The 12,202-nt window shown below is 46.6% G+C and overlaps 1 protein-coding gene across 1 annotated transcript in view; it reads left to right on the forward strand.

Moving 5' to 3' along the window:
- The first annotated feature begins 588 nt into the window (after positions 1 to 588).
- TTC9 (tetratricopeptide repeat domain 9) overlaps positions 589 to 12,202 on the forward strand; it is a 29,842-nt gene continuing 18,228 nt past the window's right edge. The window contains exon 1 of the mRNA XM_059914529.1: positions 589 to 1,015. Coding sequence (XP_059770512.1) covers positions 610 to 1,015 — 406 coding nt within the window. The 5' untranslated portion in view covers positions 589 to 609. The remainder of the gene's footprint in view (positions 1,016 to 12,202) is intronic.

Genomic DNA, 12,202 nt, shown 5'->3' on the forward strand with positions numbered 1-12,202 from the left:
AAAAAAGAGGCCCTGCCACCTTAAAAATATTAACGCCTCACTGCAAAGAACACTCACACGCGCGCGCGCGCACACACACACACACACACAGACCCCCTCCCCCGTGTGTCTCTTTCAGACTAGGCGCGTCTCCGAGGGCTGGATTGAATGGGAAAGAACGGGCCCGTCTTTGTCATTAATCCTCCCCTCTTTCAGGCGAGCCAAGCTTCTTCCGGGTCAGCGACAATCACCGCCAACCCCAGCAGGCCCTCGGTCCCCCACACCGCTAGCCCCGGAGCGCGCGAGGGCCAGGTCGCCACCGCCCGCAGGTTGAGGGAGGGGAGGAGGGCGAGGAGGAGGGCGGGCGGCGCGGGAGTGGGGGAGGGAGGGAGGGAGGAGGGAAGGAGGGGAAGGCAATCCGAGGAGGAGGAGGAGAGAGCAGCCTCCCGCAGCTGGCGAGGAGAATGGGAGTGCGGGACGACAGACCGCCGCGGGGTGTCACGGCCGCGGCCAAGCTTGCCAGGCGTGGGGCCGGCGCCCGCCGCTTTTAAACCCGGGAGGGCGCGGCGGCGGCGGCGGCGGCGGCGGCGGGCGGATCGCGGCGCGCGCTGGGCGCCGGGTGGCGACCGAATGGAGAGGAAGGGTTCGGCGGCCGGGGCCAAGGGGAACCCGAGCCCGCCGGCAGCCGGCGAGGCTCAACGGCCGCAGCCGCCGCTGTGCGTCCCGGGCGGCGGCGGAGGGACCCCGGCGCGGGGCCAGGGTGGCGCGGCTGCGGAGCCAGCCGAGTTCATCCGGCGAGCGCAAGAGTTCAAGAGCCAAGGGGCGCAGTGCTACAAGGATAAGAAATTCCGCGAAGCCATCGGCAAATACCACAGGGCGTTGCTGGAGCTGAAGGGGCTGCTGCCGGCCTCCGGGGAACGGGAGCGGGACTCGCGCGCGGCCTCCCAGGCCGGGGCCCCCAACCCCGGGAGCCTCTCGGAGGAGCAGAGCAAGACGGTGGAAGCCATCGAGATCGACTGCTACAACAGCCTGGCAGGTGAGCCGCGCCGCGCCCCCGGCCCCTCCTCCCCCTGCCCTCCCGATCTCCCGCCGGGCGCCGGTCCCCATTCCCCAGCCCCGGGCCTCCGGGTCGCAGCCGACCGCCGCGGCGCGCCGCGACGCACACGCCCCCGCTGGGACCGTGCCGCTCTGGGAAGGAGAACCTGGGAGGGGGGCGCTTTGGGAAAAGTGTGACTTTCAGGATTATACCTTCCGAAACTCGTTGTCATCTCGCATTCCTCCCCCGCATCCTCGTAAATCTCGCCTATAAATAACTGGACAGAGAGATGGGGACCCAGCCGGCCTGGCGACAACTGCTACTCCTACTACTGTTCACCAGTGGCCCTGGGTCCAAATGCAGGAGGCAGCAGCCAGGGTGGGCCACCCGCACCCACCGCATGCCCAGTGGCCGCTTGCCTCAGGGGTCGTTGACACCAGAACTCGCCCTCGCCTTCCCCGCAGCTGACCGCATCCCTCTGAGTCAAGTCCTTCCCTAAGTTCCTTTGGCCCCAGTAGCAAAGGGCAGTTTGCTACGATGCCTTCAGCATCTCAAGCAAAATGGATTCCAAAATGCACTTTCTTCTCTCTGAGCTCTGCTGGGGCCGCCGTTGCCAGGTGAAGAGAGCGATCTCAAAGGAAAGCTAGTCCAAGGTTGGGCTTGAGCTGTGCTGCATTCTCACTCTCCTCCCTGCCTCGCTCCGTGTAGCACTGGTTCTCACACCAGCTAGCTGCTAGGCTTGAGGAAAACGGAGCCCTTTTATTGGGATGAGAAGGTGAGGTATACATTCGCGAGCACACTTTGGGGATTAAGGTCAAAGTCGGGCATTTTAAAAATTAACTTTGGCAAAGAAAATTTTAAAGTCTCTAAAACCGGAGGAGTCTGGGTCACTCCAGGGCTTTCATGTGAGAAAGTGGAAGATGTTGGCAGAGGCAATGGCCTTATATTTGAAAAACACTCTCTCTCCTCTTCTCCCACCCCACTTGGTGGGATCTGGGCATGATCCAGTTCCTCTGACCAGATAAGGGCCATCACTCCTAATCCTTAACCCTTGAAGTTGCCTAAACTAGCTCTGGACAGTTGTAGCAGAGTCAAGTTGTGAGAATGGGTGTGGTTGGGGACGGTGGATTTGTCTGGGGCCCAGACAGTTGGGGGATGAAAAAAAATGTATGAATAATTCTGCTCTGTTCCTAAGTGCCAGTCAGCTCTGTGCCCTTTGAGATCTCTAGTGCCAGCCTACCTCTGCCTTCCCATAACGGCATGTCCAGTGTCATCTTTAATCAGGCAAAGCCCAGGCACTTTGTAGATTGTTAAGTAGTTTACAAACTTAAAGGATTAATGATAATAGTAGTAGTAGCAATTGTGGAAATGGTGGTGCTGATAGCAGTACTAGTAATAACGGCAGCAGATAAAGTAGTAGGAATACAGCATAGATGGACTATTTCAAGCCATCACAAGGTACACCATGATTCCCTTTATTTCCCGTAAGTCTCTGGCATATTCATTACTGCCTGATGAATATAAAGGGCAGAGTGGCCATGGGTGGAGGAGGGGGCTCTCTGGGTCACTAATGCAGTGATTTCAGAGTGGTAATAGAGTCTTATATTTAGCGTTTTCCATGGGCATTCTAGGGTTGCCCCTCACCCCATGCTTTTGGCTGCCAGCCGATGGCTAGCACCGCCTACTTTCTACCCCAGAAGTGGTTACATTTCCAAGGTGAAACCAAAGCTGTGTCCTTGGTCAGGCCAGCCCGCTCAGGGCAGGGCTAAGATCTGGATGGTTCCTCCACTTCCATACCCACCCCTCCACACACTTTGGAAAACTTTGGTGGTGAGAGAATGGAAAGTAGCAATGGCAGATTTCCCCCTCTGCTGCCTTCTCGGGTGCTTACCACTTATGAATATTAATAATTTATGGATTATAAAAGTAATGCTTACCTATAAAATGTGTTTTCTTTTAGAAAATACAAAATTACCTTTAATCCCACCAACCTAAAGAAATCCATTGTGATATATTTCCTTCCTGTATTTTTTTCTATAGCTAAACATAAACTATTTACAAAGCTAAGGACCTCCTGTATCCTGTTTTTATTCCCACTTGCCATTGTGTCAGAGCATTTTTACATTTCACTAAAATATTTTTGTGAAGATTATTTTAAATGGCAACCTAAAATTTTTAAATGTATGTTTACAATGAGCATTTGATGGAAAGAGAAAGAAAGATGATCACTGTTATTGCTGTTAGAACCAGAACAGTGCAGCGTGGCCCATGAGATAATCTTCCCTCCCCACCCTCTGTGCCTGATTAAAGGGAGGAGACAGCAACTGCAAGTTTGTTCCAGCAAAAAGACAACTGGCCCTTCCACTGGGGCTGCAGTGTGGGGCTGAGCAACCCAGTGGGCTTCAGGAGAGAGCAGTCTGAAGATGTTGGTTCTCTCAAGGATCTGTCCTTCCACACAGCTGTGCATAGAGGGAGAGGTTTGGGGTTTAGAAGCAACATGAACTAGCCCAGAAACACCTGGGGGATTAGGCTGTGTTGCTAAGGGCATCTCAGCACCAAACAAAAGACTATTATGAGGCTTCGGGAGGAAACCTAGGTTCAGTGGACCCTTGCACTCTGCATGGAAGGCTCCAAGAGAACAGCAAGGGGGCAGTTAGAATCTGCTAAGAGATGTTAACCTAAAAATCCATTTGGATGACTTGAGGTGACCACTTGAAGGGTGTGCAGGCAATGTGCAAAGTGCCTGTGGCTGTGGTCTGTTCTGGCTTGGAGTTCCTTCTGATTAGTAGGGATCTGGCCAGGGGTGCAAGACCCCCAGATTTGATTTTGCATGTCTTATTCTCTAAGAAATTCAAGGAAGGAAATGAGAAGCATCTTCTTCCTTCAGAATTTCTAATGACTTTGATACAATGATTAGAAAAGATATCCTGCCTGGGCAGATGTAGGCATGTGATTCTTACCAAGGCTGCAAAAGAAGCATGTACTGGCCTGTCGATCAACTCCCACTGACCTTGAACAAGACACAGGACTCCCCTGGGGCCTTGGAATGTTCTGTGCAAAACCTCTTGAAGGACAGAACCTTTTGCTTTACAGCTGTTCCTGTGGGGCGGTAGTGGCCCCAGCTGGGTTTGATCAAAAGGTTGCAATGCATGACTCTGTTGGTATTTTCAAATGATGTTCAGGACTCAAATGCCCACAGTGGAGATGGGTGCTGACAGGCCATGGCATTGGATCTGAAGGCTAGACAAGAGTCAGCTTATGTCCCTATTCCTGGCATACCCTGTGACTTTGTATAAGTCCCTACCACATCATTTTACCTCCATTTTCCCATCCATTTAGAGCTATGTTTGGGCAGGGTTTTTTTTGTTTTGTTTTGTTTTTTACCAAAGGGGCAGATAATATCCATTGATGCCAACTGAAAGTCCCAGGACAGGGGAGTGACAAGGCCTAAAGAAGTCACGCAAGAAAAAGGCCTGGATGGGAGCCAGCTTTATCAGTGCTTGTGGACGTGTCTTGAAGCCATGGGACTGGGGCCAGCTACATAATTTGTGAGGCCCAGGGCAAAATGAAAATGTGGGGCTCCTTGTTCAAAAAAGCAGGAGAAAGTTGTCATTAAAAGTTCTAAAAGATAAAGTTTTTTCCCTTTCTTTCATGGTTTCTCTCTCGACTGGAAATGGTGTTTTTATCTGCTATTTAATGTCATTTCAAGAAAATTACAATTTTAAATTATTGGCATGAATTTACTATTCATCTTTATAGTGTGCAATGCCAGTTTTAAGTGGAAATATAAGAACACTTAACTGGTATATGAATCATGTAAGTTATACAATTCACGTTTCGTAGCTTGTACATGCATATGTAGTTTATTCTTACTGGAACCATGGAAATGCTGACAAAACAAACTCAACTGCTTTTATTTCACTTTTTATATGCATACTTTATAGGTGCACTTTCTACCAGTCTTGGCTTTCTGATGAGTAAGGAAAGGAAAAGGAGCTATTGCATACTCCTACCCTAGTCTTTCCTCCTCTGTCATCATTTTCAGCATAAGTGGTTGGCTAGTACAGGGCACTTAAGCAAGAAAGGATGTGATGGGGTTTTAGGTTATTTTTGTTTCTTAGAACACTATTGCTCTCTTTCTGCATTTGAAGCAATTTCTGGGTTGAATGGAAAGCCTGGCCTCTTTGGGCTGTCAATGTGTGTGCTTGCTTAGTTATTGACCTGACCCTCTTACTTATGCTTGTTGAACTCCCCTGCATTGTGGATCCACTGGAATTCTGTGCTCATGGGGCATCGTGAATGCTATATACTACATGGGCCTGCAAAGAATAGTTGTACCTCTGTCTTCTGCTCAACTTCATGCTCCATTATCCAGTCGGGCTTCACTTACAAAACACAGTTTCAAAGATAAAATAATTAAGAATTTCAAGAAGTCAACAGCAGAGCATTAAACCAAATACAGGGCCCTTCTGAGCATGGGTCTTATGTGACTGCACCCTTAAAGCCGCCCCTGCAATGGGACACCAGAAGATGACTGAGCGTATACACCTAAGGTGGACAGAATTAGATATAGACCCTGAGGCAGATTCTAAGACAAAAGGTACCCCACAGAAATTGGTGTGGGAACCAAAGAAACAAGCAGGAAGATGGATAAATTACAAATGCAAGAACTCAGTGGGAAAAAAAAAAAGAGGCCAAGAGCTAGAGACAAGCAGTAACCTGGTAGCCAGAAGATGAATTGTTGGGATAAGAACTGGCAAAGGAGGGGAAAGAAGAGGGGCTTCATGCTAAGATGCTCAGCCAAGGTACTGCCATCTGGATGGGAGAGTTTGACTGGCCAAGCCATTGTTAACCTGAGGCTGTTCCTCAGGCAGCCCCTTGGCCGATAAATCTTAAGCTTGTAAATGTGGCTTCAAAGATCATCTTCCAAGAAAGGATGTGAGAATTGAAACTTGTAGAATGCTTTCAAGGAGAGAATATTCTGAATGTAGACTTTGGGCTGAGTTTCTAAAGTGGATTCTGAAGTTCCTTAGTTTACCTGCAAAAGTAGTGAGTTGGGTGGCTCGTAGCCAGAAACTCTCTAAGATATCTTGAAGTAAGAGTCCCTACAGCCAAAAGGCATGGGAGTGCCCCATCCAAGGCAAGGGGACTTGGCTGCAGGATGGACAGGAAAGCCAAGGTATGCAGCAGCCAAAAGCTTCACAGAGCGTCACAGGTTGGGAGTGACCTTCAGATGGGACATTCTCTCCTGCCAGCTCTTTGCTTTCGTCACCAGATTGTGCCTCCTCCGGAGAGCTAGGATGAAAATCAAATGTTTCAACCAACAAGCCAACCAGCAATTTCCTAATTCCCAGATACTTGGCTTTGGGAAATCAGATGTCCATGCTGGGACCAGAGTTTCCCATTATCACCAACGCGATTAGTGTGGTCCATTCCTAATTACATAGCAGCAAGCACAGCTCCAGCATGGACAGTGGTACCAGACATTTAAAAAGTCAAAGATAGGGGAATTCCCTGGCAGTCCAGTGGTTAAGACTGGACTCGTTGCTGTCACTGCCGGGGCCCTGGGTTCGATCCCTGGTTGGGGGACTAAGATTCCACAAGCCACGTGGTGCAGCAAAAACAAACAAACTTTTTTAAAAAGCCAAAGATAATACTACAGAAGATTAAAAGAGTTTAGTCTTCCTCATGGTGTTCATATGGCCTTGAAATGATCATAAGCAGTGTAAAGCTCATTATCTTCCTTTTAAATATACATACACATTTTCATATCAGCAATGAAATGATGCCATGTCTGGTAGGACTCAAAACCAACAGTTCCCAAATATTTTTTAAAAAGAAGCAGGATGTAGGAGCTATACTCAATATTTTGTAATAACCTATAAGGGAAAGGAATCTGAAAAAGTATGAGATATATATATATAATATATATATAAAACTGAATCACTTTGTTGTACACCTGAAACTAACACAACATTTGTAAATCAACTATACTTCAATTAAAGAAAAAGAAAAAAAAGGAAGCGGAATATGTAGTGCCAAGGAGAGCTGACTTGAACTAGAAGAATCCTGGGTTGAAATATATCCAAGTGGGCCTTCTCTTCTCTTTCGGCCAAAAGGAGTTTAAAACAGCACTGAAATTACAGACAAGGTTTACAGAGAGGAAGCTTGTGGAGCAAAGGTTTCCCTTCCACAGTGTGTCTGTGTGAAAAGAACAAAAGTGCTAAGGAAGTGCTAACTAGCTAGCTCGAGAGTTATGGAAAACCAGAATTACGATTTCAGATTTGGTTATGACTCCATACCTTACAGAGGTGTGTGAATTTCCTTGTCAACATTACCACCTTGTTATCAGCATGAGCTTAGGCACTTCCAAAAATAGGGATAGTCACCACTACCTATAGTGACTTATTTAATAACCACCACCACAAAACAACAACTATAATAATAATAGCAGTAACAATAATGGTAGTAAAGACTACCATGATAAGCCCAGCTTCTGGCCCCCAGTAGATGTTCCATAAATGTGTTTGAAAGGAATGAAAATACTTATTCCAGCATTTGTCTCATATTAAGGATCCAAGAAATTCAATCATTTCATTAATATTCATTGAGCAACTAATAGGTGCTAGACGCTCGGACTTGAGGGCTGGGAACACAGGAGTAAACATAAAGAACAAGGTCACTGCCTTTCATGAACTTACATATATACCTGTATAATTTTGTGAGAAAGAAAACTCAAGCTGGAACAGTTAAGTCCCTTGCCCATGGTCACGCAGTAGTATGTGGCAATCTGGGATTTCTCATCTGCCAGGTATGTAATTCCAAAGACTATAGTCCTAACCATTCACCCCACAACCTCCATCTTTAGAAGTTTCTTCCTTAGGTACTAAAATTTTCCTCCTCGAAATTTCTGTCGATCCAGCCATATTCTATCTATCTTTTGAAGCAACAAAAAATACATCTCATCACTGTAACAAGGAAAAGCCTTGACATTTTTAGGGCAACTCGCTTGCCCATCCTCCAGTCTTGTCTTCTGTAAGTTATTCCTTTTACCGTGATTGTGCCTTGTGTGATTAGGATTCCCATTCCATGACCATCCTGGGTCATGGAAAAACTGTCCTGCTCTCTGTAACCAGGTTCTATGTCACTAGGAAGGTGACCTGAGAGGAATGAGAATCTGATGAGTCATAATTTCTAATGAGCCTAGAGGCTTACAGAAGCCCCACCCATACCTCCCCCTAGTTTTTATCCCCTTTGCTCCAGAATGTGTGAATTCCAGTTAAGAGGTCTTGAGAAATTTAAGTGGATGTGCTAAGAGTAGGAATTCATTTCAGCCATTACTTTTCAGTAACCAGTTTGTGGATACAATGACGGGAAATGACCCATTAGAAGAATAACATCTGGACTTGTCCAGATGCATTACTCCAGACCTGGTCAGTTTTAATGTCATGAGAGTGATGATACCATCATTTAAAAATATGTTCTGGTTTAAGTGCTAAACGAGATTGGACACAGTATTATTCTGTGTGGCATGGAACATTTTCTCTCCTAACATCCTGTAAAGTCGTATTTATTTTTTAGTTTGTGTTTTTATGACTGGCTGATAAGTTCTAACTTTGTGAGCCAAAACCTTATCTCCCAAGAAACAAAAACAACCCCTCCCCCAAACCCAGCAGTAAATAGACCAGTTGGCCCTGTGTCTAGTGGGAGGGGAACTGAGGGAGACTCGTGTGACAGCTGGTGGCACATTTGCTACATATGTGAACTTAATCTGGTCTTGAGTTTCCTCACATATTAAATGGGTATAATCATGCCTGCCTGACTCCCAAGATAAGGGTGAGAAGCAAGAAGATAACGTATGAATGTACTTTATAAACTACAAAGTATTCGAACTGTAAATTATCCTTTTAAGTGGGCAGGGATATTTAGGAGAACAAAAAAAAGAATAGAAATAAGAAGTGGGAACTGGGGCTTCCCTGGTGGTGCAGTGGTTAAGAATCTGCCTGCCAGTGCAGGGGACACGGGTTCGAGCCCTGGTCCGGGAAGATCCCACATGCGACGGAGCAACTAAGCCCGTGTACCACAACTACTGAGCCTGTGCTCTAGAGCCCGCGAGCCACAACGACTGAGCCCGCGCGCCTAGAGCCCGTGCTCCGCAACAAGAGAAGCCACCGCAATGAGAAGCCCGCGCACCGCAACGAAGAGTAGCCCCCGCTCGCTGCAACTAGAGAAAGCCCGCTCACAGCAACAAAGACCCAACGCAGCCAAAAATAAATAATTTTTTTTTAAAAAAGTGGGAACTGCCCAATGAAGGAAATTTCCACCTTTAGTTCTAACAGTTTTAAGACAAAAGGGATACTTGAGTAGTACCTACCAGGAAAACCCTCTTGATGCGTGGTTTCTGAATTAAATATCTATTGAGGCTGACTCTCCCATTTTGTTTCAAACACACACAAAAAAACTGCTCCCCAAATGCACGTACTCCACCAAAAAAAGCACTTGCTAATACAGTAAAACAAAAGTGTTTCTGTTGAGCAGAATGCAAGGGATGTTCTTTGAATGTGTTCAGACGTCCCCAGCAAGGACACAGCGGAAGCGCGACTCGGTAAAGAGTGACGTGGGCAGCAAGTTCCGTCTCTAACTCACCAGCTGCCTTGGGTCAAGGAATTTTACCTCTTGGGCCGTAGTTTTCTGATGTCTAAAAACCGAGGGTTGGAGTCCAGGATCTCCAAGGTCCTTTCCAGCTCTGGAAAGAATAATTCTCCATTCTTTCTGAACTGGGTGGCCATTACCCAGAATGGGAGAGTTCCGTGTGGACTGATAGAGATCCGTCTCCAAAATCTGTTATTACGTGAAAAGGCAGAATGCAAAACAGTGTTTATTTGCTTTGTGTTTAAAAAAAGAAAAAAGATATAAACTAGCATCAACATATACTCTAGTACAGTACTTGCTTTCAAGAAGATTATCTGATACCATGCAAGTGAAGCTGTTCACTTCACTTGAATAGGGACTGGGCAGAGAAATTGGGGAGAGACTTTCACTTTTTTTTTTTTTTTTTAAAGATTAAGACTTCATTGTTTTTAGAGCAGTTTAAGGTTTACAGCAAAATTGAGGGCAAGGGACAGAGATTTCTCATATACTCCCTGCACCCATGCATGCCTAGCCTCCCCCGTTATCAGCACTCCCCACCAGAGTGGTACATTTGTTACAGTTGGTGAATCTACACTGACACGTCACGATCACCAAAAGTCCATGGTTTACTTCGGGGTTCACTCTTGTGTTGTACGTTCTATGGGTTTAGACAAATGTATAATGACACGTACCTATCACTGTGGTACCATACCGAGTGCTTTCACTGCCCTAAAAATCCTCTGTGCTCTGCCTCTTTATCTCTTACACCCCACCCTTGGCAACCACTGATCTTTTTACTGTCTCCATAGTTTGCCTTTTCCAGAATGTCCTATAGTTGGAATTATACAGTGTGTAGCCTTTTTCAGACTGGCTTCTTTCACTTAGTCATATGCATTTAAGGTTCCTCCATGTCCTTTTTTAACTTTTTATTCTAAATCTTTCTATAGCGCATGACTTTTCTAAGTATATGCATTATTACTTTTATTTTTTAAGAAAAACGATGACAGGATTATCTGTGTAGAAAGATTATGGGTAGTTTTGCTTTCTTCTTTTATATTCCCGAAGAAAACCTACCTTATACACATAATTTTTAATGCCGTTCTGGATATTATCTGTGCCTTGTCTAATCCTGTCAGACTGTGACACCAAAGATGTCAAGCAAACTTATCCCAAGCCCCAAACTTTCTCTTAGTATCCCATAATATGACTTATCCTTTCTGCACTGCCCTCCACCCCAATGCACACATAGGGCTGGATCCTGGCAGCATGGTACCCCACAGTAGGGGGACACCCCTTTGGACTCAGTAGCACGTGAGTGACGGTTTGAATCTGCTGGTGAGGCAGGGAAGAAAGTTGGGTCAGAGCTTGTGACACAAACTGGTCCTGAGCATTAGTGATGTGCCGCTGGTGTGGAGGAAGGGACCGTATGGGTGGTCCATGTCCAAGATTCTCGTTGGCCCCTGAGTCTAGGAAATCCTGCCCATCAGTAGCTCAGACACAGCACCCAGAAGGAAACTCACTCACTCATCAGATCTTTATTGGATACTTGCCATGGCTGTTCACAGCCCAAATCTCAAAGCCACTGTGTTCTCCTCAAAACATGGCATGTGGTTGTGGGAACAGGGTTCTAATCTAGACCCTGCTGCTAACTTGCTCCATGACTTTGGAAAAGTCACATTGCTCTAAGCCTCAGTTTCCTCATATGTAAACAATTGGTGTTGGGTCAGATGCCCTCCAAGTCCCCCTTTCAGAAGTGTTGAACCGTCTAGGATTTTGAAGACCCTCTAGCTCCCCTCTCCCCCCTCTAGCCTCTCTCCTCTGGAAGCAACCAGATTTAGGAAGGAAACAGGAAACAAGCTCCCTTTTGTTCCAGTTTACTGATATGTGCTGACAAATAAGCATAAAGATCTCAACTAAGATTTCCAAGGTAACCTTGCAAATTTGAGGGTAAACCAAAGTAAACGGCAGTCTCCCAGGACGATAGAGTCAGACAGAGGGTCTCAGAGAGAAACCAGAGTAGGGGTTGGAAGCCTCTATAAGATATTGCCTGGGCCCTGGAATCTAAATTGATGGCACCAGAGATTACCTACTGCTGCTAGACCTTCTCAGATTATTCCAAAATTCAGACTTTCAGGCAGTCATTCACCATAAGAAATCTGGCAAGACTGGCTGTATTAGGCCAGGAAGTTCTGATGGAGGGGAAAAAAAAAAGCTTTTAAGAAATGGACTGCCAGTGGCAGGGCCAAGAGTTTCAGGGAACAGTTGCTGGCTAAGCTATAGCATCTCAGAGGGTTGCCACCATTGACTCAAGACTGGAGAGCCCTGAGGAGTCCGGGCCAGATCTGAGCATTTGAGGGATGTGATTCTGGGCCTACTGCTCTTGCTGAGTCAGAACTGAGCTCCTTTCCTGAATGGACCCGAACCTCAGGCTGTAGGTGCCACTGGGTCATTGGAACTTGTGTGGAATTTTCTCTGATACCTAGAGAGAGAGAGAAGGGCTGCGTTCCTGTGTGTGCCAGTGAAGATGGGAGGGAAGAAAGGGAGCACAGAGGAACA

Source organism: Balaenoptera ricei, chromosome 2 (genome assembly GCF_028023285.1).
Source record: "Balaenoptera ricei isolate mBalRic1 chromosome 2, mBalRic1.hap2, whole genome shotgun sequence".
NCBI lineage: Eukaryota > Metazoa > Chordata > Mammalia > Artiodactyla > Balaenopteridae > Balaenoptera > Balaenoptera ricei.